This window comes from Melospiza georgiana, chromosome 1 (assembly GCF_028018845.1).
Source record: "Melospiza georgiana isolate bMelGeo1 chromosome 1, bMelGeo1.pri, whole genome shotgun sequence".
Classification (NCBI taxonomy): domain Eukaryota; kingdom Metazoa; phylum Chordata; class Aves; order Passeriformes; family Passerellidae; genus Melospiza; species Melospiza georgiana.
Window position 1 is genome coordinate 152616135 of NC_080430.1, and position 23597 is coordinate 152639731.

At 45.5% G+C, this 23597-nt stretch overlaps 1 protein-coding gene across 14 annotated transcripts in view; it reads left to right on the forward strand.

Annotated features, from left to right (window-relative positions):
* Positions 1-23163, forward strand: part of ADGRB1 (adhesion G protein-coupled receptor B1) — a 298311-nt gene extending 275148 nt beyond the window's left edge. For all 14 annotated transcript variants that reach the window (XM_058020414.1, XM_058020390.1, XM_058020455.1 and 11 more), the window contains 4 exons: positions 3155-3831; positions 4451-4486; positions 5108-5212; positions 20350-23163. In XM_058020414.1, coding sequence (XP_057876397.1) covers positions 3155-3831; positions 4451-4486; positions 5108-5212; positions 20350-20547 — 1016 coding nt within the window. In that variant the 3' untranslated portion in view covers positions 20548-23163. The remainder of the gene's footprint in view (positions 1-3154; positions 3832-4450; positions 4487-5107; positions 5213-20349) is intronic.
* The last annotated feature ends 434 nt before the right edge of the window (positions 23164-23597 follow it).

Sequence of the window (23597 nt, forward strand, 5' to 3'; positions counted from 1 at the left end):
GGTTGGATCTCTCCTCCTCTGCCTGCTCCTTTCTGCTGTGTGTTCATCACACAGCTTCCTCTGGATCCTGAGGATGTGCATGAGCTGACAGCCCCTTTTCCCAATAATCCCAGGGGTGTCTGTGCTGCCTGGATTCTCCCTGGCTGCCTGTTCCTCTCTGCAGGTCTCGTCCTCTCCTGGTCCTGGCATGCCTGACCTTTGGCTGAGGTTATTTTTCTTACCCTTTGTAGAGACTGAGGCTTTCATTTGCCCTCCCAGACTTCTCCCCTCTGCCAAGCAAGAGAAATAGCAGCTTGCTTGGGAGTTGCATAATTCATATCTTCCAAACCAGGGTCTTCCCAAGCCAGGGACAGCACAGTCTGTGTTCACTTACCACTATGACAAAGCTTCTCTCTCTGTCTTTTTATTAACCTTTCTTTCTTGCCTTCCTTCTTTCCTTTTTTCTTGTCTTCTTTCCTTTTTTCTTGTCTTCTTTTTTTCTTTCTTTCTCTCTTTCTCTCCTCCTTTCCCTGCCCTGCCTTTTTTCTTTCTCCCCTCCTCTCTCCTTTTCTATAAACATCTACCTGTCCTTTTCATTTATCCTTTTCTTTATCTCATCTATCATTTATTTATCTGCTTCTAATGTATTTATCTATAATTCATCTCTTTCGTTCTGTCTCACAATCACTTATTTATCTCTGTCCTCAACTGTCTGTCTTGCTGTACCTGTTATTTATGTATTTCTATCTGTCAACATTTGTCCCTGTCACTGTGTTTCTGTGCATTGTCTATCACTGTCACTATCATTTATCTGTCTAATATCTATCTATATCTTATTTATCTTTTCCTGTCCATCTCTCTGCCTCACTCCCTCTCCCTGTGCTTATCACAGTCACAGTATATTTATCTCACTTACCCCTGTGATATCTTATTTCACGGTCTCTTTTGTCCATTTATCTCTTTTCAGGGTCTCTCCATTTTTTTTCCTTTCTGTTTTTCTGTCTCACACTCTCTAATTTAATTTCTAGCTGTCAGCCTCTTCTCATTTGTCTCCCTCCTTCTCTTTTGACATCAAATATCTCAGTCCCAAGAAATCACATACGAAAAACGCGTGTGTGGGACCATGTCTGAATTGAGGGGATGCTCAGGGAGCCTTCACCAGACACAGAGTCAGGTGTAAACCCCAGCAGACCCCAGATTCCTCCTCTAGAGGAGCCATCCTGGATCTGCCACTACACCTCTTCATCCCAAATTGAATTTCCCAAAGGAAGGGAAGGAGCTGATTTGTTTCACATGATTTCATGGTAGGAGCCCCTGGATCAGCAGCTTGCCAATAGCCTAAGCTTCCCCTCTTTTGCCAGCATCCAACTCTAGAATTTGTATTTGTCTGCCTGGAGATTCTGCTCCTCTCATAAAGTGCTATTAGATTGTGCCAAGATAAGTAGTCAATAATAAACCTAATTTCAGAGACCTTTTGGAGTGGTGCATCATCCCATGCACTCTCCTTATTGAATAATAAAATCCAGGAACCTGTCCAATGGTTTCTGGCCATCGTTTCTCCTGGAGGCACCATCTTCCCTCTTGTGATGGATTGGAGATGTGGCTGAGACCACTCAGAACCCCCTCACATTGATCCCCTGGTAGGATTTGCTCCAGGGCTCAGTGTTGAAGGCTCATTCCACTCCGTGCTTGGAGATTGCCAAGTGGAAACCTCTCCAAACCTATTTTCTGTAACTGATGACAGCATGGAGAAGAGCCTGGATCAATAAACCTTGCTGGGACTCCCAAGGGAAGGGCTTGACTTGTTCTGATTTATGCCAGCAATGCCAAAATGTTCGTGGCTGCCAGAGTTCTCAGCTTTAAAAGCTCTTTACAAGCTCTTTTTATTCTCCTTGGTGCCCTGCTCATCCTGCCTTGCGTGCTCTGTGGTCCTGGGGCAGGGAGTTTGATCTCCCTCACTTCCACTCAGAGCTGGTAGAAAAGTCAGTGTGTCCTCAGTGCCATGGGATGCCCATCCCTCCTCTGAATAATGTCAGCTCACCCCAAAAATCCTTGTCCCTGGTCCTAAAAATAGGTCAATTTACCTGTTTTTATTTCCTCCTTGCAATGGGTAAAAGGGGAACATACGTTTCTTTCTCTTTTGCTGTGCTGAAGTCCTGGGTAAGTAGCCCACAACACCTTGTCCCTGCCCCACAGTCTGATTTCCATGGTTTTCTGATTTTCCACCCAGCAGAGACATCAAGGTTGGCATCATTATTTTCTCTAGATCTTTGCTGCGGCCTGAAATCAACTGAGCAATAGATTGTTATGCCTGGAAAATGGGCAATTTTTTTTTTTTTTTTTTGTGGACAGAGTTCTGCAGGAATGAATGTCCAAATGACGTGTTCACTTCCTCCTCAGTTTAAAGTTTTCCTCTCTTTTTAAGGAATATTCCCATCACCAATTGCTCTCCTGAAGGGAAATTGAAAATTGCTAAATAATGAGCTCTCACAAAGGCTTACCATGATTACTGGAATGTAAGATTTTATGGAGAGCAGTTTGAAATTCATAACAAAACATGCTGTGTTTCAAAATACCTATTTATTAACACTGAAACTGTTAAGGGAAAAGAGCAACCTGAAGTGTTTTAGTGAGTTAATACAAAAAATTAAATTTGAAGGGAGCTGGAACTCGATGATCTTTTAAGTTCTCTTCCAGCCCAGGCCATTTGATGATTTTATGGTTGTAGGAATCATTAATAATGTTGTATTTCAGCTATTTCCTGAATCAAAATAATCTTTTTACATGAAAGCAATCTTTTATGTTAAAGAATTCTACTCCACAGGCTAATAATGTATAAATTTCATATATACATGCATATACTAGATGTACTAAATATCTAAAAATCTCTTTGGTTTTCAGGGTATTGTTATCAACATGTTGGCCTAGATGGGAGTTTTGGCCATGGTTGTGCTGGAAAACTCACATCACAGAGAACTCTCCCAAAATAACAAAGTTGTTTTCCTCCCTAGCTTTAATTTTGCCTTCGGTATCCTGGATTTTAAAAATACAAATAACATTAAACACTGTTGTGCCTCTTTGGGAGAGGTGCTGGCAGGGAGTGACTGTGGGAGGTGTCTTGATGTGCCAACAAAACCCCAGGTGAGGTGCTGAGGACACTTCTCTCTCTCCCCAGTGCTCAACAAAGACATCACCACGTGCAGAACCTCGACCATCACAGGGACCCTGAAGCGCCCGTCGCTGCCCGACGAGGAGAAACTGAAACTCAACCACCAGAAAGGCTCATCCAACTTCAACAGTCTTCCAGCCAACGTCTCCAAGATGCACCTTCAGGGCTCCCCACACTACCTGGGGGCCATCAACCTGAACGAGTTCAGCAACCACTCCCTCACCCTGAAGAAGGACAAGAACCAGCCGCCGAAATCCATCTACATCTGTGACGGGGACATCTTCAAGAAGTTGGACTCGGAGCTCTCGCGGGCGCAGGAGCAGACCCTGGACACCAGCTACGTGATCCTGCCCACCAACACGTCCACCTTAAGGGCCAAACCCAAAGATGAGAGCAAATACAGCATCAACATCGACCAGATGCCTCAGACACGGCTCATCCACCTCAGCATGGCCACCGACCCCGGCTTCGTGGTCAAGAGTCCCCCGCGGGAGCCGGTGGCCATGGCGTGCAGCGAGGTGCAGGGTTCCTCCATGATCCAGCAGCAGCAGCAGCTGGCTCCACAGAACATCTCCAACGAGTCACAGATTCCCAACAGTCTGTGTGATACAGGTGACTCAGGGAACTCGGGTGTGGTGTCCAAGAGCGAGACCGTCTCCACCCTCTCCATGAGCTCCTTGGAGGTGAGCGTGGAAATCACGGTGTTGTTCTCAGCCCAGAGTGGTGCTCTGCCCTCAATCCCGCCACCCCAGGGGGTTGGAAAGAAGAACTTTAGGGAAACTGTAGCCCAGGATGCAATGCCAGTGTCATATTACCCAGAGGGACCGCTCGCATGTGGTCATATTTTGGAATGCGATGTCACAACTTCCAGAGCACATTCCATTTAGCCCTACAGGTGCTACAAAGTAAAAAAAATAAAATAAAAAATATAATTTGTCAAAGCTGTTCATTTTAATGCCAGGCACATGGCCTGCCCTATCTTTTCCCCTTTATATCTTTACCCCTATTTCCCATTTTGATGGTTTCAGTCATGATGAGAAGACCCCAGTGATCCAGGCTGGAGGGGGCTTGGAGCAGCCTGGGATAGTGGAAAGTGTTCATGCCTATGACAGGAGGTTGGAACTGGTTGGTTTTAAGATCCCTTCCAACATAAATGATTCAATAACCCAAAATATTTGGTACTTCCCATCATGAGAGCCAGAAAAACACATTAAAGGTGTAGAAAAAGGGAAAGGAGAAGGACTTTTCCTGTTTTATCCTCTTACTAACTTTTACCCATCTCTTTGTCTCCTGAATGCCCAGAGGCGGAAATCCCGGTATGCAGAGTTAGATTTTGAGGTGAGTGCATCCCTTTCTACATGTTTGTCCCAGATTTTTTGAGCCACTCTCTCCAATTATTTCACTCTTGCCAGAGCACAGGAAATCCATATTCAGCCTGCTTATACATGGAAAGGGAAATCCTTCTAGAAATTGTCCTGCCTCTCCTTCTGGGCAGCAGAAGGTAGAGGTGAAATGCAGACTGGTCAAATGAAAAAGGAAATGAGATTGTGGAGCATTTTCTAATGAAATTACCCCAATTCTACCTGTTTGGGTGAGCTCTGAACACTTTTGCAGAGGTGACAAACTGAGGAAAGGCTGGGCATGGGGACAGGTATCAGTTAAAGAGGGCAGCAAACCTTCCTTAGGACATTGAGTGTCAAGCTCAAATTCTGCAGCATAAAAATTTGATTGTTGCAAGTTTAAGGTTTGTTTTTTTTACATCAAAAATTAGTATTTCCCACTTTCTCCCACCATCTCACCTTGAAAATAAAGGCAGTGCTGCAGTGGGTCCTCAGTAAATACTGAAGTTATTTTAAGCACCTGCAGGGAGACAGAGCTGGGGTTAAATGATGTAACTCTGAGGGGAGAACGTGTTCCTGATGGAGTTTGCTGACCTGTGGCCCTTTGTGTCTGCTCCAGAAAATCATGCACACAAGGAAACGTCACCAAGACATGTTCCAGGACCTGAACAGAAAACTCCAGCACGCAGAGAAGGAGAAGGAGTCTCCAACAACGGACAGCAAGGTTAGTCAGACATTTCCAGAAGCCCCCTGGTGCCAGCAGGAGCATGGGAACCAACAGGAATTTGGTTTTTGACCATGCATGTTGCAAAAAACATACATGCACCACACACAGCCCAGGAGGAGGATGTCTGTCCCTATATCTGTCCATGGTGTTGTTTTCCCTTTGTCTGTCCTTGTCATTCCCCTCCAGGTCATCCCTTTGTGCCCCATTCATCCACTCTTGGGTAGGAACTGGACTTTGGGATGACCATGAGGAAATTAGGGTGGAAAGTGGAGAGGGCAGAAAGAGGGGAAGCATTTTCCCCTCCCTTGTGGGGCTGAGGCAGTGGCCAAGGTGGCAGTGATGGGATATTTAGGATGGCCACAGCAGTGGGATTTAAGGTGTGGTGTTGGGAGCACATTTTGGGGAGACTTTTAAATGTAGGTTATTTGTGACAGCTGATCACCTGAGCATGTGGAAATGAGCAGGTCCAGAGAAGTCATAAAGGTTCTCCAAGAGCTGGAGCATCTTTCCTATGAGGAAAGTCTGAGAAAATTGGGATTGTTCAGCCTGGAGAAGACTCCTAGATGAGCTTATTGTGGCCTTTCAGTCCCTACAGGAGCTGGGGAGGGACTTTGACAAGGTCATGTAGTGACAAGAGTGTGTCAGCCAACAAGGGGCGAAGGCTTCAACCTGAAAGAGAGTAGGGTTAGATGGAATATTAGGCAGAAATTCTTCCCTCTGGGGGTACTGAGGCCCTGGCACAGGTTGCCCTGTGGCTGTCCCATCCCTGGAAGTATCCAAGGCCAGCTTGGACAGGGTTTGGAGCAGCCTGGGATGGTGGAAGATGTCCCTGCTCATGGCAGGGGGTCGGATTGAGATTGTTTTTATAGTCTTTTCTGACCCAAAGCATTCTGTGGTCCTGTGATATCCAGGAGCAAAGTTCTAGGGAAAAGGGGACTCCTTTCAAGGAGTCCTTCCCTGAGACAGACTCAGGGAAGGACCTTTCAGCCTTTCATAGGGGCAGAGATCTGGGACTGGAAAAAATTATCAGCAGCCTTTGTAATAATTGATGTTGTAATTAATAAAATAAGGAAGAGCAGGCAGATGGCACCTTCCAAACAGCTGGACAAGGACTGAAGGGCTGCAAGGAATTCTTACAGCTCCAGCTGAAGAGAAAAACAAGCAGCAGAGCCAGGCTGACAGTAAGAAATTAAATTTCCTGCAGTCAGAAAAGAGGCAAGGTGAGCTAATTATAACAATTCTTGGTGATTTGTAATCAAAGCCCCTCATGACAAGAAAGACATTGAGGGGCTGGGGAGAGGAGGGCAACAAAGATGGAGAAGGGTCTGGATTATGAGTCTGGTGAGGAGCACTTGAGGGAGCTGGGGGAGCTCAGCCTGGAGAAAAGGAGGTTCAGGGGGGACCTTCTGCTCTTTAGAACTCCCTGACAGGAGGTTGAAGCCAGGTGGGAGTCAGTGTTCTCTCCCAGGTAAAAAGTGATAGAACAAGATGAACCAGCTCCACTTGCACCAGGGGAAGTTCAGGGTGGATATTTGGAAAAATTTGTGCAGTGAAAGGGTCGCCAAGCATTGGAGGAGGCTGCCCCAGAGAAGTGGTGGAATCACCATCCCTGGAAGTGTTCAGAAACCGTGTAGATGTGGCACCTGGGGACACGGTTTAGTTGTGGCCTTGGCAGTGCTGGGTTAACAGTTGGATTGGTGATCCTGGAGGTCGTTTCCAACCTCAGGAATTCCATGATCCTAAAACAGATCCAGGACGTAGCACCCCCCTGCAATGTGGCAGATGTGGCACTGGTGGGGTTTATTTTGATGAGACTTCCTTGGAGGCAAGAGCAGAGCTCAGAGGGTGATGGAACAAGAAGTTTGGGGATTTTTGGATGGAAGCAGAGCACTACAGAGCCTTTGGTCTGTGTTTGATATAAGGGTCTCTTCGAGCTAGGTCTTATGAGCTCTTGGAGATTTATATCACACCCGAGGTAGCTCAGTCACTTCAGATGGCATAAAATCAGCAGGATGGCTTCTGTGGCAGTGTTGGAAACAGAAAAGTTTTAATAAAAGGCAAAATAACAAAACTCTTTACAGAGAAAAACTGAGCCAAGGCAGGAGGTTCTTGTTCTTAGTAAAACACCTCACAAAAGTAATTCGTTTATTTGTTCTCTTCTTTTTCTAGTAAATTGCTTTGGTGAGACTTTTTGGCTTCTGTCCAATTGGCTATTCTTAAGTTTGAGGTGGAGTCCCCAAGGTCCTATGAGATGTCTTTTCACCTAATTGAGGAGAGAAACCTCTGGGCTTTTTTCCTTTTTTTTAGGAGACAAAGGATAATTCTGTCACTCTGTCAACAGGGGGTACATTCTTACATGTGTTCTGACCCCACATTGCTGTGCTGAAGTCCAGAGATGTTACCTCAGCAAATCCTATTTATATTGCATGTGGCAAGGTGTCATTATGGGCTGCCCATTGTAACAGAGGGAGAGGCAGTGGGTCTACAGGTTCAGACCAAAGAATCCTGCATGGCCCAGAATCCCAATGTGTCTCACTCAGTGTCACCTCTTGGTTTGTTTGTTTGTTTTTTTTTTCAGTTATTTTAGTATGATGCAGCTGTAAACTCAAAAAATACTTAAATGCGGTGTAAAAGCTAATCTGTGGTCTATTTGCAGGAGGGGTTTATAGATTGGGAAGGTTTTAGCATTTCAGAGATGCATCTATGTAGAATTAAAGTTGCCGCTGTCAGCATGAAAGAGCTTTGAGCTGCTGAAGGAGGTTCTGAAGGTGGCTTTTGCATATTGACTGAATCTTTTTCAAGTTGGGAGTTTTCTCTTGCATGTAACAGGACAGGGGGAGCTTGTGAAGAGCAGGAGTGGCAAGTCAGGAGTGGGTGTTGGTTTAAAAAATATCCAAAGCAATAAAAAGTCAAATAAAAAGGGTTTTTTTCAGCCTTTTTACTACCATTTGTTGCTGAGAACCCTATCAGAACTCAGACCCCATCTTCAGCTTGCCCTGAGAAGGCAAAGAGCAGATAACAGGGATTAAAGGAACAACAAAAGGATGTTTTCCCTTTCATGTGTGTTTAGGTTATAAAACGATGGAGTGCTTCTCCTGGTGACAGTGATAAAACAAACCTCAGTGTGAGTCTGGCTTTCATTTGCACTGCAGAGCATCCTGGACCTATCTCAACCCCTTCCATGAGATTGTCTTGGTTTGAAAAGATATGTGTCTTTTCAAGAGGGCAGGAGCCTCCCTTGAAATGGAAAATGCAAACCCCCTCCCTCCAAATCATTATAATTTTGAAATTAAGGGGCTCTCAGGCAAAGATATGGGAGTAGGAAATAACAGTTCTTTACTAGGAAAATTAAAAATACAAATGCAATAGTACAAAAAAAGAAAACAAACCACTGACAGAGTCAGAACAGGAGCTGACACCCTGTGGGTCAAGGTGGTGGCACAGTCCCATTCCATGGTGGCTCAGCCCTCCTGCCAGCTGTGGTTCTGCTGGAGCAGGGATCCTGGAGAAGGGTGGAGTTTTCCTCTGAAGGTCCAGGGTGGTGTAGATGGGCCTGGTCTTCCTTTGGGAATCCAGTGGAGAAGAAAGCTGCTCCTCTAGGAATGCAGTGGGTCAAGGATATTCCAAACCTCAGATTATATCCAGGTAGGAATGTTTGGCTCCTCCCCCTGGGCTGAGCCAATAGGATGATGGAATTTTATCAGCCATGCAGTGACACTCACTGGCCCATTATCAGCAGAGATCTCCTGAAGGGAGGATTGGTTGTGGAAAAGATAAAGAAAACTGTCCAATTAACAGAAGATAACTGCTCCACCTCTAACAGATGGGAATAGAATCCACACCCCCAGCTAAATCTTTCAACCTAAGATGGACATGAATCCAAACATTCCTTAACCAGCAGAAAGCTTTGTGGCTTTGCATGAGCAAGGTCATGACAGAATCCTGGAGTACCCCGGAACCCTTCCTCATCCCAGAGTAGAAGGGATATTTCCTGAGTCTGCTCCATCTGCCTGCATTGCTGTTCTCTCTGATTTCCCTTTTAAATAAACAACCACGAAGTCAAGCGCCCAAGTCTCTCTCCAAGGCCTGGCATTTTCCCAACCTCTCCTGGCAGCACGTCCCATTGTCCTCAGTCCTTTCCAGGATACAATGCTGTCCTGCTCTTGCTGTTCCTCTCTCCTCCCTCAGCTCCAAGGTGAGAAAAGTGCAGATGAAGCTGGAATTAAATGTCTGCACAGGACAGGCATCATGTGGATTCCTAGGAATGGTGCTGGCCATTTTTAGGGATCAGGTTTTTAGGGATTTTATTGTAAATTGCCATCCACACAGTACTCCAGCGCACTTACCATGTCACACTAAACACAAGCTCCTTTCACATGCACTCCTAAATTGTCAGATTTTAAGGAAACACCAAGAGAAGAATGGGATGAAGGAACCGATTTTCAGTCTCTTTAGGAAAAAGGGTGGAAAATTCAACCATCACATTTTATTTATTGTTGAGAATTTCTCCAGCTTTGAGGGCAGAACCCCTTTTTTGAGGGGTTTTCAGCCATGACACAAAGGTTTATACAAGCACATGTGTTCCTCTTTTTAGGTATCCTGACAGATGGAAACTTAGGATAAATGTTAGTATTATGTACACTTGATAAAGAAAAATGTCCTTTGCTCACTGTCCCGGAGAAGTAACTGGCAGAGCTGGAAACATAATCAGGGACTCAGAATCATAAAGGTCGAAAAAGACCTTTAAATCATCAAGTCCAACCACTAAACTGTGTCCCAAAGTGCCACAACTAAAAATTCCTCCCAGGATGTGACTCCACCACTTCCCTGGGCACCTGTTCCAATATTCAATATCCCAGCTCTCTTGACCACCCTTTCAGTGAAGAAATTTTTCCTAATATCCAGCCTACACGTCCCCTGGCACAACTTGAGCACATTTCCTCTTGTCCAATCCTTTTGGGAAGAGAGACTTGAGTTGTAGGGAATTTTAAATGGCGACAGGTTTGGGGATGAATTCTGCTTTTCCATCAACCTGTGGTTGAGGAGTCCTAATCCACATCCCACTGGGATTGGGATGTTCCCACTCCCATCAGCTTCCTAATGAGTGGGGCTGGTATGTCAGTGAATTATGGGAAGCAGGATAATTCCTGCAATGCCAGTCAGGTCTGAATCTTGCTCATATTCCAGGCATTCCCAGGGATGTGGCACTGGCCACAGTTATCGTTTCACTGCAGTTATTTTGCTGGAAATCAAAGCAAATTCCTAATGGTAAACTAAGTTGAGCCTCAGAGTACAATAATAAAGAATTTCCCTCCTTTGAGGAATGAACATGAATTTTTCCATGTTTTCTTTTCCAGTTTATTGCATAAAATTTATTCCATGTGACATGGAGAATCTTTTGTCTGTACCTCAACTCTAAAATGCCCCCACTGGAAGAACCCTCAACTATTCCTGATTAAAATCACATTTTCCAGCAGGATCCGCGTTCAAAGCACACAGGACCACACATCCTGGTGCTGCTCAAGCCTTGGCCACCTCTTCCCTGCAGCATAAAAACATGGTCACACTCAAAATGGCTTTGAGTGTGACCACATGTGCTCCTCCTAAAAAGGAACATGTGCTTGTAGAAACCTTTGTGTGATGGCTGAAAACCCCTCTAAAAGGGGTTCTAAAAACCATATTTTACCCTCAAAACTGGAGAAATTCTCAACGATTAATAAAACGTGATGGTTGAATTTTCCACCCTTTTTCCTAAAGAGACAGAAAATCTGTTCTTTCATCCCATTCTTCTCTTGGTGTTTCCTTAAAATCTGACAATTTAAGAGCTGAAGGAGGGACATTTAGATGGGATATTGGGGGAAAGTTCATCCCTGTGAGGCCCTGGCAGGTTGTCCAGAGGAGCTTTGGATGTTTCATCTCTGGAAGTGTCCAAGGTCAGGTTGGGCAGGGCTTGGAGTAACCTGGGATAGTGGAAGGTGTCCCTGCCCATTGCAGAGGGTGGAATGAGGCAATATTTAAGATCCCTTCCCACCCAAACCATTCAGGGATTCTGTGATTTGTGGCTGTATGGACTGCTCAGGGGTGTAGACATTATTTCCCAAAGTTAATTTTTCCATACTAGGGAATTAAGATTGGAGTAGGAGGACATCCAGCAAGATCTGATGACAGCCAAGCTGAAAACTCAGGTTTTTAATGCACTGATGGATCTCTGTATGACCTTACCATGATCCTGGCAGGACCCTTCCCACTCTGGATATTCTGTGGTCAATTTTTTGTCCCTTGCAGTCTTCAACTTCAGGTGAAGCAAGGAAGGTGGAGGTGATTCTTTTCCTAACTCAGAAGGAAATGTTGGGGTTGTAGGCAGGAATTTTTTGCTCATGTTTTGCTGGAATTTGGGACAGATGTTCTCTGACCACCTGAAGAGACGGAAGAATCTAAAAATAGCACCTCAGGAACAGCTGGTTTGCTGTGCTCACCCTCCTCCCAAACCTGTGGAAGTTTCACACTGTTGCCCTTCCATTTAATCCCAGACCAAACTGGAAGCTGGTGCAGCCCCTGAGACGAAAACTGAATGAGCTCTGTGTGTGTGGAATATTTATCCCCCTGACAGCTTATTTGCAACCAGGAAGCATCAAAGGAACCAAAGACCTGGAGACAAGCACAGCAGGATTTGCATCAAAATACCCAGCCACCCCCACCAGGCATCCTGATGGAAATTTAAAGCTCTTTTGGCATCTGGGATGCCCCAAACCCTCATTTTTAAGGCTACAATAAGCAGTGAGTGGCTTCCACGTGGATTATAAATCTCACTTTCTATAAGGGAGGTTTTGGATGTATATTGGAATGTTAGCTTGGGACTGACTCAGACAGCAGTGTTCTTCCTTCCTAATCACTCCCATCACTTTGACTCCTTCTTTACCTCCCCAATTGCTACCAAAAAAAAAAAAAGAAAAAACCCCATTGTTGGAAAACCGTGCTGCAAGTTTGTTTCTCCCTTTCAAAGCCTGACCTTTGCCTGGCAGACTGCAGGCTCCACCACGCAATTTCTTCCCCTTTTTCCTCCTAAATACACAGAGTTACCCAGCTTTGAATTCTTGTAGCTGAGAGTTCTTCACATTAAAGCAGGGTAGTGGTTATTTTCAAGCTGCTTTGTACTACACAGGAAATATTTTTCCTGTACAGATCTGTGTTCTCAGGGTTTAACATCTCCAACGCTGCTGCTCCCTGGTAGTTAATTGCTAAAGAAATTCCTGAGTTTGGGCTGGCCATTGAGAGGGGTCTGTGGTTTTGTAGGCTTTTAAAAAAGCCAAGGTTTTGCTTCTCCTGTGCTTTGATAGCACTGGAAGTGGTGCTCCTGCTTCCCCCTCAGCAGGAATCCTTTTGATCCAGCTCCATTAGAGAAGATGGAATCACATCCATATTCCTCTTTTCCTGCCAGCATCTGGCTTGGCATTCATTTTAAACAGCAGCTCTTTGCTTGTGCCGAGGTCAGCGCTGGACAGAGCTCTGCAGATTCCTTGGATTTTCTCCTCCATGTTGAAGAGCTCCCTGCCACATTCACCTCCCTGCAGCTGGAATGGCTTTGGCTCCTGTCCTGCAGCTCACATGCAGAATCTGGACTCAGTTTGTAATTCATAGAATCATAGAGCGGTTTGGATTGGAAAGAACGTTAAAGATCATCTCATCCCATGGGCAGGAACACCTTCCACTATCACAGGGTGTTCCAAACCCCATCCAACCTGGCCTTGGACACTTCCAGGGATCAGGCAGCCACAGCTTCTCTGGGAAAAAGCACAGCTCTCAAATCCCAAATCTCTGTTGATCCTGAAAAGCACCAGCTCCAAATCCTATTTTAAAAAGATACAAAGTTTTTCTGCCTAACTTTTCCTTATTTTCTTCTGGACAGTGCTTATGTCTTGATTCCTCACTTTCTTTTCTCACAATGAGATTTTTCTGAGCTTTCCTTTTTGAGCATCTGGAGATTTGCCCATTCCAGCAGCACTGGCTTTGTCAACCTAATGGAGTGTTGGGAAAAGAGGACCATGGAGTCACAGCAAAAGGGCAAAGGGTTTGAAGATAACAGAGGGAGGGTTTAGATTAAATATTGGGAAGAATTCTTTCCCTGTGAGGGTGGTGAGGCCCTGGCACAGGTTGCCCAGAGAAGCTGTGGCTGCCCCATCCCTGGAATAGTCAAAGACCAGGTTGGACAGGGCTTGGAGCACCCTGGGATGCTGAGAGGTGTCCCTGCCCATGACAGGGGGTGGGATAAAATGACCTTAATGTCCCTTCCAACCCAATTCATTCCCTGATTCTATAATTCTATGATTTTTTCAATATTGATGGATATTGCAGCTCATCCCCAGGCAGGGCTGTGTCTCCCTGGTGTGCTCTGCTACAGGAATTAGAACATTGGGAATCTGCTGGCTGTGTGTCCCTCTGCAAGGGAAGCTCCACTTTTGGGATGGGTGTCTTTGTGTCACATCTTTCATCCTCCCTGCACTGCTTAAAGGCAAATTTTAACAGACCAATTAGTGAAGCTTTTATAGGGAGGAGCTCTGCATAAAGTCTGATAATTACTGCAATAAATTCTGTTATGAAAATGACGTCAAATCTTAATTCAGTCAGCCATAAACCATCTGCCAGGCCCCAGGTATCAAAATACACCATCAATCAGAAGTTCACCTCCTCCTGCAGATCATCCAGCACCTTTTGTCCCAACAATTAGGGGACAAAATTTGTCCCAGAGAAATCTGTTCCCTGTATCCTCTGCTCCAACACCAGGCAGTGCCACAAGCTCATTGAAACTCCTGTGTTTTTATACTCTGAAGTATTAATGATTTTTTATAGAGTCCAAATAAAAGACTCTATGAACAATTTTGCTTTGGGTGCTCTTGATCCCCACTTACCCCCATGAGGCAGCTCTGAGTGTTTTCAGCATTTTAGGGAATTTAGTCCTCCAGGTGGGCTCTTCACAGACCATAAGCATTGTCCCAAAAAAGGTTCGGATTGGACCAACTGGATTAACAGCAGGGATGCTCTGGAAAACAGCCTGTTCCTCATGCTGCTGGGACCACAGGTGTTCTGTGCAGCCTTCAGGCTTTTCTGGAGTCAATAAAAGACTTCCTTGATCCAGAGCCTGTTCACCTTCAGCTGTTAGGCCTCGCTAGAATTTGTCTCACAGCCACCCCTTCAGGATGGATGAACTTCAGGGAATACAGAAGCAGAGGACAAATTTTTATAGCCCAGCAAATGTTGGGTATTTCAGGTTTCCTAACTGATCTCCAAGTTAAAGCCACAAATTGTTTTTACTCTCTTTTTTCCTATTTAATTTAATGAAATTCTGAACAAAGCCAGCCACTTCCTTTTATTTTGCTTTTCTCCTAAATGAAAAGGGAAAAAAAAAAAAAAGCATAATCTTTGTAGTTCAGTAGCCTTCCTTCAGAGAAGGAAAGGAAAATTTATCATTCTCTAAAGAAGCAAGACAGCTTTCCCATTTTCTAATCACTTTTCATCGACATTGATCCGAAGATGGATTAGACGAGCGTGAGCCACATTTATCCTTCAAATTCCCTGCTCTACACTCTGAATAACTTCATCCTGGTCCTGCAGTCATCAGTGTCGTGGGGAGAGACCATTTGGGTCGTGAAATACCCTTTTAGCACACCAGAGGCAAGGAAGACAGCATGGGAGGGAGTTCCAGGGGAGTTATCACTGAGGGCTCAGTGGAAGGCTCTAAGCTGCTCCTCAGGTTATTCAGGGTAACCATAAAAACTGGCTGTTAAAAATTAAAAATTAACAAAAAAAAAAAAAATCAAAGAAAAACCCCACAAAACAAACACAGGGAGGTGCAGCTTGAGCAGCCTGAGCAGTTCATGGGGTTTGGCTGAAGTGGGAGATCCAAGCTGTGGGAGATCAGAGCAGACTCTTGGGCTGTATTTATGCACTGCAGGGATATAAATACTCGGACTGTATTTATGCACTGAAGGGATGCTGCTCCTAAGGAAAAGAGTTGGGATACAGGAGCTCAGGATGAAGCCAGCCTGGACTCCTGGAGGCAGCACAGGAAAGTGTGGAGGGTGAGGGAGGGGATTCTGCCCCTCAATCCTGCTCTGGTCAGACCCCACCTGGAACCTTTGTCCAGTTCTGGGATCCCAGCACAGGGAGAATGTGGAACTCCAAGATGATCAGAGGGATGGAGCAGCTCTGCTGTGAGGAAAGGCTGAGAAAATTGGGATTGTGCAGCCAGGGGGAGAGAAGGCTCCAGGGAAACCTCAGAGCTCCCTTCCAGTGCCTGAAGACGCTGCAAGAGAGGTGAAGAGGGATTTAGGAAAAGGGATGGAGTGACAAGACAAGAGGGAATGGCTTCAAATTGACAAAGGTCAGGGTTAGATGGGATATTGGGAAGAATTCTTTCCTGTCAGAGTGCTGAGGCCCTGGCACAGGTTTCTGTGGCTGCCCCATCCCTGGAAGTGTCCAATTCCAGGTTGGACAGAGCTTGGAGCAACCTGGGATAGTGGAAGGTGTCCCAGCCCAGGGCAGGGGCTGGAATGAGATGGTTTTAAAGGTCCCTTCCCACCTAAACCATTTTGTGATTTTGTGATGATTCCCTGAAGACCCAGGGTAAGGACTAACCACCATCACCTTTCCACACCTTCACAAGTCCAGCACAGGTGACTCTGCCAGGACCAGCTCCAGCAGAAGGATGTGTGGATTATCTCAATGCACTTGTCCTGTTTTTGTCAGAGATTTGGGGGTTTTGTTGGCACTGCACCCTAAACACCTTTTATCCCAAATACCCTCCCTCCACCTTAAAAATTTGCAGCTAAAATGAAAGTCAGGGCTGAATGAAGGAGACTCCCAGTGCCAGCAGGATGATGAACACCTCCAGTCTGGAGCTGGTTTTACTCCAGCTCTGAGTGTGGGTACTCCCTCCTTTCCCACCCCTCTTTTTTTCCCTCCACAACCCTGGCACCAGGCAGGGACTGATAAACATTTCCCTCCTTCCCAGGAGCTCCTGGGCTGTGTCAGGCCAGAGTGATGCCTCTGTCCCTGGCTCCGGGTGCTCTCAGCCCCTGTCTGGGGCCAGCCCTGGCTGTCTCAGAGGCACAGAGCCAGCTCCAGTGCCTTTTCCAGCCAGATTACACATCCCTCTCTCCAGGATTTCTCTTTCTTTTCTGTGCACAGCTCAGTTTCCCCTCCTGTCTGCAAGGATTGCAAAGACCCCGCAGTGAAGCTGGAGGGAAATGCCAGGGTTGGAGCATGAGCCCAGTGCCTATTTCCCTGTGCTGCTCAACTGGCCAAGACCCCTAAAAACTTTTTTTCCATATGGAGGGAAACAAAAGGGGAGCTGTTCCCAGGAGGCTGCTACCAATTCCCAGGGTGTCCTGTGCCAAGAGGAGATTTTCTTTTGTCTCCCAGCATCCTTCCCAGAGCTCTGCCAGGCTGATTAACTTGCTCAGAAATCCCAGTGGGCACTGAGTCCTCCTGCAGCCAGCACCTCCCTCACAGACCCACCAGAGAAGCCTGATCCTTCCCTGAGAAATGCAGAACTAAAAGCAAGTCTCCCTTCTTCATTTCTTCATTTTCCAGAGCTCTTTTTCATCTTCCAACTGTGAATAAACACCTCTGGAGTCACTATGCCCACCACAGTCATGGGTGGATGTCACACTCATAAGGAGGATGGAAATCACCATGTGGGGTCAGACCCAAGGGCAGTTTCTGCCTCCTCTCCATGGCAGAGTGAAAAGGAGCTTGGAATAATAAAAGGGCCAGGCTGTGGTGGTGCATCTTCAAAAAGATCCCCAAAACTGCAGGAATTTGTTCCCAGAGACCCCTTGATGCAAAGTGGTGCTGCTTCACTGGAGAGCACCGAATGGATGCTGGTTTTGTGAGTGTTTCCATGTGCTTTTCATGAGTTTGGAAGTTTTCAGGATGGACAGAGAGCTGTGGAAAGGTGGCCTGGAGGTTGGTTGGGCACTGTGGGCAGGCCCAGCTCCCAGGGCTCACTCCTTGGTGCTCTGGAGTTCCTTTATTGGAAGGGATGATCCCAATTCCCACCATCAGTGGTCCATTCCTAACATCCACAAGATGCTTCACAAACCTCTTTTACATCCAGCCATAATCTCTATAACTTTATCCATGGCTGGAAACTGGCCACATTTATAATTTTCTCTTTATCCTTCTCTCAGGAAGCCCACAGAGTGCCCAGAATATTCAAGATGCAGGTGCAGAATGGAGTTGTTCACTGCCAGAATAATATTTCCTGTTTCTTATTTTTTTTTCTCTTCTCAGCATCTCACAACATTTAATATCTGGGGTTTGAATGATTATTGTCACCTTTACGTGGTGTTCCCCAGTGACAGGGCTGATCAGAGGCCGCTGCTGTAGGTGTGAGCTCATCATTTTTGTATTTTGTCAGGTTTTTAGGATTTTTTTTTCCTTCAATTTCTGTTCCCTCCCTGTGTTTGCAGCTCGTCTTGCTCACTGGCCCATGGCAGGGAGGGCTCTGAGGTTTGCTGATCACGTTCAGGGTGCACGATCAGATCTGGGAGCATCCTCCCAGCATGAAGGAGAGGCTGAAGGTCGGGAGTGTGGCAGATGGAGAGAGACTGCTAAAACAGGCATTGGCTGCAGACAGAACCTGGTGCTGAAGGTGGCCATAAATAATGCCATCAAAAAAGAGCTCTTGTTTAAGGGGAAAAAACAAATTATTTATGAACTTCATGCATAAGATCACTTGTGCTGCTCTCTAATACAGCTGTGGACACAAGCAGCTTTGAAAACTTGGGGCATCACAGCAGTAGTAGGAGAAAAAAATGGTTTTCATTGGAAAAAATTATGTCTTGACCAAGGTTGTTTTTCTTCACCTTTTGGGAAACTTAATTTCAATCCAATTTTTGCTCCATTTGTGCTTTTTTCTCTGTGTTTCTTTCTGCTGTATTTTTTCAGGCAGACTGATGGTCTCCAAAAAACACTGTAGGTGGAAATTTCCCTTCAGGAAACTTCCAGCTTGTCTCATCAAGACACACACAAGAGTTAAATAGGTTTCCAATTTTAGCTGCAGTGGTTCTAAAATAAATTCCAAAAAATATAATGGAATAAATAACGAATTTTAACACTTTTTCTGCGGCATTAGTATTAATCACTGTTGTGTTATATCATGGAATAAAGTAAGAATAACACCAGCAGCATAAGGAAAACTCTGTATTTTAGAGTTATATAGAGTTATTGTACAGTTAATAAAAACCTCAGCTGCAGATTTCAAGAAATTAAGAATTTAGTGTTTTACATTCTTTTGAGTAATACTTTTACACAACCTCATTAAAAAAAAAAAAAAAAAAAACAACAAACCCAAATAGCAATTGTCTTTAAAAAGTACTTTACTTATTTTTCTCCCTTTGAATGAAAACAATTTCAGAATGCTTTCACTTCATGTGGAGATGTTTACCTGGTTTGTGCATTCCCCATCTTCTGATCACCAAAAACTCTCACCCAGAGCCTTCCTCCTGGGAGTAGTGAGGTGCAGGACCAACTTCAAGCACATCTCATTTTTACATTAAAGTTTGGACAAGCAGAATTTCCTGGCTTGGGTGATCCAAGGAAAGCTGCCCCTGCAGGGATAATTCCACAGCAGCTTTACTGTCAGCACTGCAGTGTGGAGCTGGGACAAACAACAGCCTGGCAAAAACATCTCAGGGAAGGACAAACTGAGGAGCTGAGGCTGCTGGATGAGCCTGCAGCAGATGGGGATGGAAGTTTCCTATGGAGCTCTCAGCAGCATCCTGGAGTGACCCCACAGCTTTTTGTGGCTTCATCTCCCCTCAGTCAATGCATTTTGGTGACAGCCTCGAGCTGTGACACGTCCTGGTGGCACATCTGGCTCCTCACCTTCTCTGCAGGGTTTTCCCTCCTTGTCATCCTCCATGAGCTGCTTTCCTCCCACCCTTCCCACTTCTCCTTTGGCAGGTGGCTCAAAAGGGCTCTGTCACCTCCAGGGAAGCCTTTGCTTTCCCAGTGCTGGAGTGTTTTTGTGCAGATAATTAAGTGTGAAAAGCATCACTGGTGTTTGGAGGGGAGAAGTTGAGTGGAACAACTCAGTTAAAACCTTTCATTTCTCTGCCCACTGAGGTGCACACCCATTTTCCATCCCCTCAGCCCTCCCCAGAGCCTTGTCTTGGTGCATGTCAGGAAAAAACATGGAAAGATTTTCTGGATCAATATCCATGGTGGGGTGCTGGGGGGATACTGAGGGTCAATAACGCCTCCAGGGCTTGGTGTGGAGTTGGTGGAAATGTTTTCAGCCTCCAAGCTGAGCTCCAGCTCCTCAAGGAGCACAGATTTGGTTCCCTGGTGGAGCAGTGAGCAGGTTTTGCTGCAATTAAAGAGTCTACAAATAGCTGTGCATCCAATGCAATGGGTGTTCAGGAATCCATTGTAATCTGGATTTCACACATGGGTTGGGTTGGGTTGGAAGAGACCTTAAAGATCTTATAATTCTTGATTTTTTTTATAGTTTTTTAAGATCTTAATAGTTCTTCAAGATCTTATAGATCTTATAGGATCTTAAATCCTGTAGTTCCACCTATAGTTCCACCCCCTGCCATGGGCAGGGATACCTTCCACTATCCCAGGTTGATCCAAGCCGCTTCCAACCTGGCCTTGGACACTTCCAGGGATGGATCAGCCACGGCTTCTCTGTGAATTCCATTCCAGGGCCTCAGCACCCTCACAGGGAAGAATTTCTTCCCAGTGTTCCATCTAAATCTTCCCTCCTTCATCTTAAAGCCATCACCCATTGTCTTGTCACTACATCTGTTTAAGTAGAAAAAGATCTGATGTTCTCAAAACCACACTGTTTTTTCAGTAGCAAAAACCTCAGCTGAAGGCTGAAATATCCAGTCATTAAGTGATGGAAGTAGCAGTGGAAAGAAAAACAACATTTTCTTTCTGAAAATCGACAGTTTGTACACTAAGTGTCATTTTCATTGATACTCGGCTTTATTTTGGATGAGAAGCTGCATGGCAAAAATGATTTGTCGATACAAGAGCAGGTAAAAATCATGGTATTTCTTGCATTTTGCACTAACTTTTCTTTCTTTCTCTTTCTCCTTTCTTACATTTCCCTCCTCCTGCAGCAAGAAAAACAGCAGACACCAAACAAGAGACCCTGGGAAGGCATCAGGAAAGTCCAGTCCCCGCCAGCATGGGTTAAAAAGGACATCGAACCTGTGGCACAGTCTCCCCTAGAACTAAAAACTGTAGAGTGGGAGAAAACAGGGGCCACCATCCCCTTGGTGGGACAAGACATTATTGACCTTCAGACAGAGGTCTGAGCAGCAAGGGAAGAAAAAGGACTTTTTTTTTTTCCGGAAAACAAAACGAAACAAACAAAACAAAACCACATTTTAAAGAAATGATTAAATTAAATCGGAACCGAGGGAGAGAAGTGTTTGGTTTCTTTTGAAACCTTTGGTAAGATGGAGTAACTTTTGTATTGTTCTCAGCAGAGAGGGGGGAATATTACTTTATAGAGTATAGTAGCTGTAGGTTCAGGACAACACGAGCTTTCCCAGGCAGGACTGGAGGAGTGAGCCTGGAAGAGAGCGAGGAGGAAGAGGAGGAGAAGGAGGGTGGGGAGGGGCTGCAGGGGACAAACTCTGCTAAGATGTTCTCGGGTCACTGCAGCACACCAGGAGCCCTCCTGCTCTGCCACAGGGAGGTGTGGAAGGATGCCCAGCAGCCACCAGAAGATCAGGGTTGTTTGGGGACATCAAGAGGGGACACCTGCGGGAGCCACGCTGGGATGTGGCCTGGCTGGGGCAGACCCATCCTGGAGGGACATCCCTGGCTCTCCCTCCTCTCCCTCGCCAGCTCATCCAAGAAGGAAGGAGATGGGACACGCCAAGAAGTGGCCACAAGGACATTGCCACTGCTGGGTGCCACGCCACGACCTGGCATTGGCGCACGGTCACAGCGGGTCCCCGCGGAGGGGAACGTGGTGGCGTCACCCACGGCTGGAAAGGTGGAAAAAGGAGAGGTGGAGATTCCTCCTCTCATCCCTCCCCGGCGGAGGAAAGGACCAGCTCCAAATCTCCAAATCCTGCTCGCCCCATCTCCAGGGAGAGGGTGGAAGGTGGTAGACAACAAGACCAACAAGAAGAATGTAGGTCATGTCATTGACTGTTAAATAGATAAACTCAGCACGGGCCTTGCAAAGGTCCTCTTGGCCTCATCCTTTTTTTTTTTTTTTCTTTTTTTTTTTTTGTTCTGTTATTTGTCCTTGCTTTCGGACTCAAATTTATCCCAAGCTGCCCCTCCCTGGAAGGCAGAGAGAGAAAAAAGGAAAGACAGATCTGCCGCTGTACCTGGAGATATTGGTAAACAGAGACGTTGCCTTAGGACATTGAGACAAACTGACAACACGAATAACGTCCACTTGGAAACAAACAGACAAAAAAAACAAACAAAATAATCTATTTTTTTCCTTCTTCTTTTCTTTTCTTCAATAAAAAGAGAACTTGAAACCCGAGACCTTTCCTTTCTTTGGCTCTCGTCATTTCGAATGCCTTTCTGTGCCGTAGGACTGCTCAGGCATGGGGTGAGGATGCCACCTGCTGAAGGTGGAAGGCAAGTTGCTCTGTGGAAATTTTGGGATGGTGGGAATACACAGCCCCTTCACTGCTGGCTTGCAATGTTTTGTTTTGCTTTACTCGGTTTGGGTTTTGGTTATTTTCCCCTCACTGGCTCTTCTCCACCCTCCCCGCTGCCCAGAGCCAGCAGAAGGTTTGTGGTCCTGCAGGAAGGAAGAGCTGGAGCTGATCAGGAGAGCAGGACATTCCCCCTCATAAAATGCAGTCTTTTCATTCACTATGAAAAATAATAACTATTTAATTTTTTTTCATTTAACATTTCTCAAGGTTATTTACAAAAAAAAAAAAAATGAGGCGTCTGCATTCCACCCCAAAAAATATTGTGCAACATTTTTATCATTAAAAAATATCCCAGTGGCATTACACACAGACTTTATTTTTTTATTGTTATTTTTGTCATTCTCAGCACTGTCTGTCTGATGTTTGGACCAACTCTCCCAGTTTTGGAGGTGGATGGAGACAAACTCTGGTTGTGAGGGGCCAGATTGTGCCAGACAGCAGCAAACCTTGAACAGGGTCTGAATTATTACTGTGCTTGGGTCTCCTTTTCATTAAAAAATACCAAACCTCACATTTTTAGGAAAAAATAACCAATGGGTACAAGACACAAAGCAATCACTGCCCTCAGCTGTGCTTCCCCCATGGGGAGATGCTTGATGTGGCAAATCTCTGCTTTGAATTCCCTTTGGGCACCTGGGTGATCTCCAAGGACAGTGGCATTTACATTGCCATTAACCATAGGATATGAAGGATGGAACAGAAAGCTTAAATAAATCCAAATAGTTAAAAAAATACGGAAAGTGGTTACTCATAAAACTGTGATATTATTGTTCAATATTAGCTTATTCATGAAACAGGAAAGCACAAAGGCCTCCCTCAGATGCTGGGTTGTATGATATTGTAATTATTATAATTACACATGATGAATTTTAGCATACAGGTATCTTTCTACTGTGTTTTAATTCTTTTCTCTTTTTTTTCTCCTTCCCTTCCCTTCTGCCCACCCAAGCCTGCCCTCTCCACTCCAACCTTCCCTGCTCACCCATTCACTGCAGCCGCCTTTGCAGGACATTTACGGTGTTATGTAATTACAGAGATAAATGTTTGTTTAAGAACTGTTGATATTCGACTTTTCTCTGCTCAGCTCCTCTGGTTAATCCTGTTTTCCCATGTCCTGCCCTCCTTCCATGCCTTCCCCTCCTCCCTCTCCGTGTTCGTCAACACTTTTTTTTTTTCCTTTTTCTCTCTCTGTACAGTTTTCAGAGCACAAAATGAATGTGTCTTATTTCTAATAAAAGAGGTGGAAACTCCAGCCCTGTCTGCTTTTTAAAAGTGCCCCTGCCTGCATCCCATGTGTGCTTTGCATCTCTCCTGGGGGCTGGGAAACCTCTCCTGGCCCCACAGCTGCCACCTGGGCTCCCTGCTCTTTCCAGAGCCATGACACGGGGCTGAATTTACCCAAATTTCAGCTTTGTATCCTCTCCACCCCTCTATAAAGTACATTTGCAGGACATGAGGAATCCCCTTTTCTCTGCAGGGAAGTTTGTTTTTATTTAGGTTTCTCAAACCCACAGCCTGATGCCTCCTTCCCCATATGGTAGGATGTGAAGGGCTGAGATTTAGCACAGATCTGGCAGAATTTCTGGTACAGGACAGGGGTGTGGGGTTAAAGTTTCCAGCAGGGCTGTGGTAATTCTGATGCCACCCTGCCCACATCCCTGCAAAGCCAATCA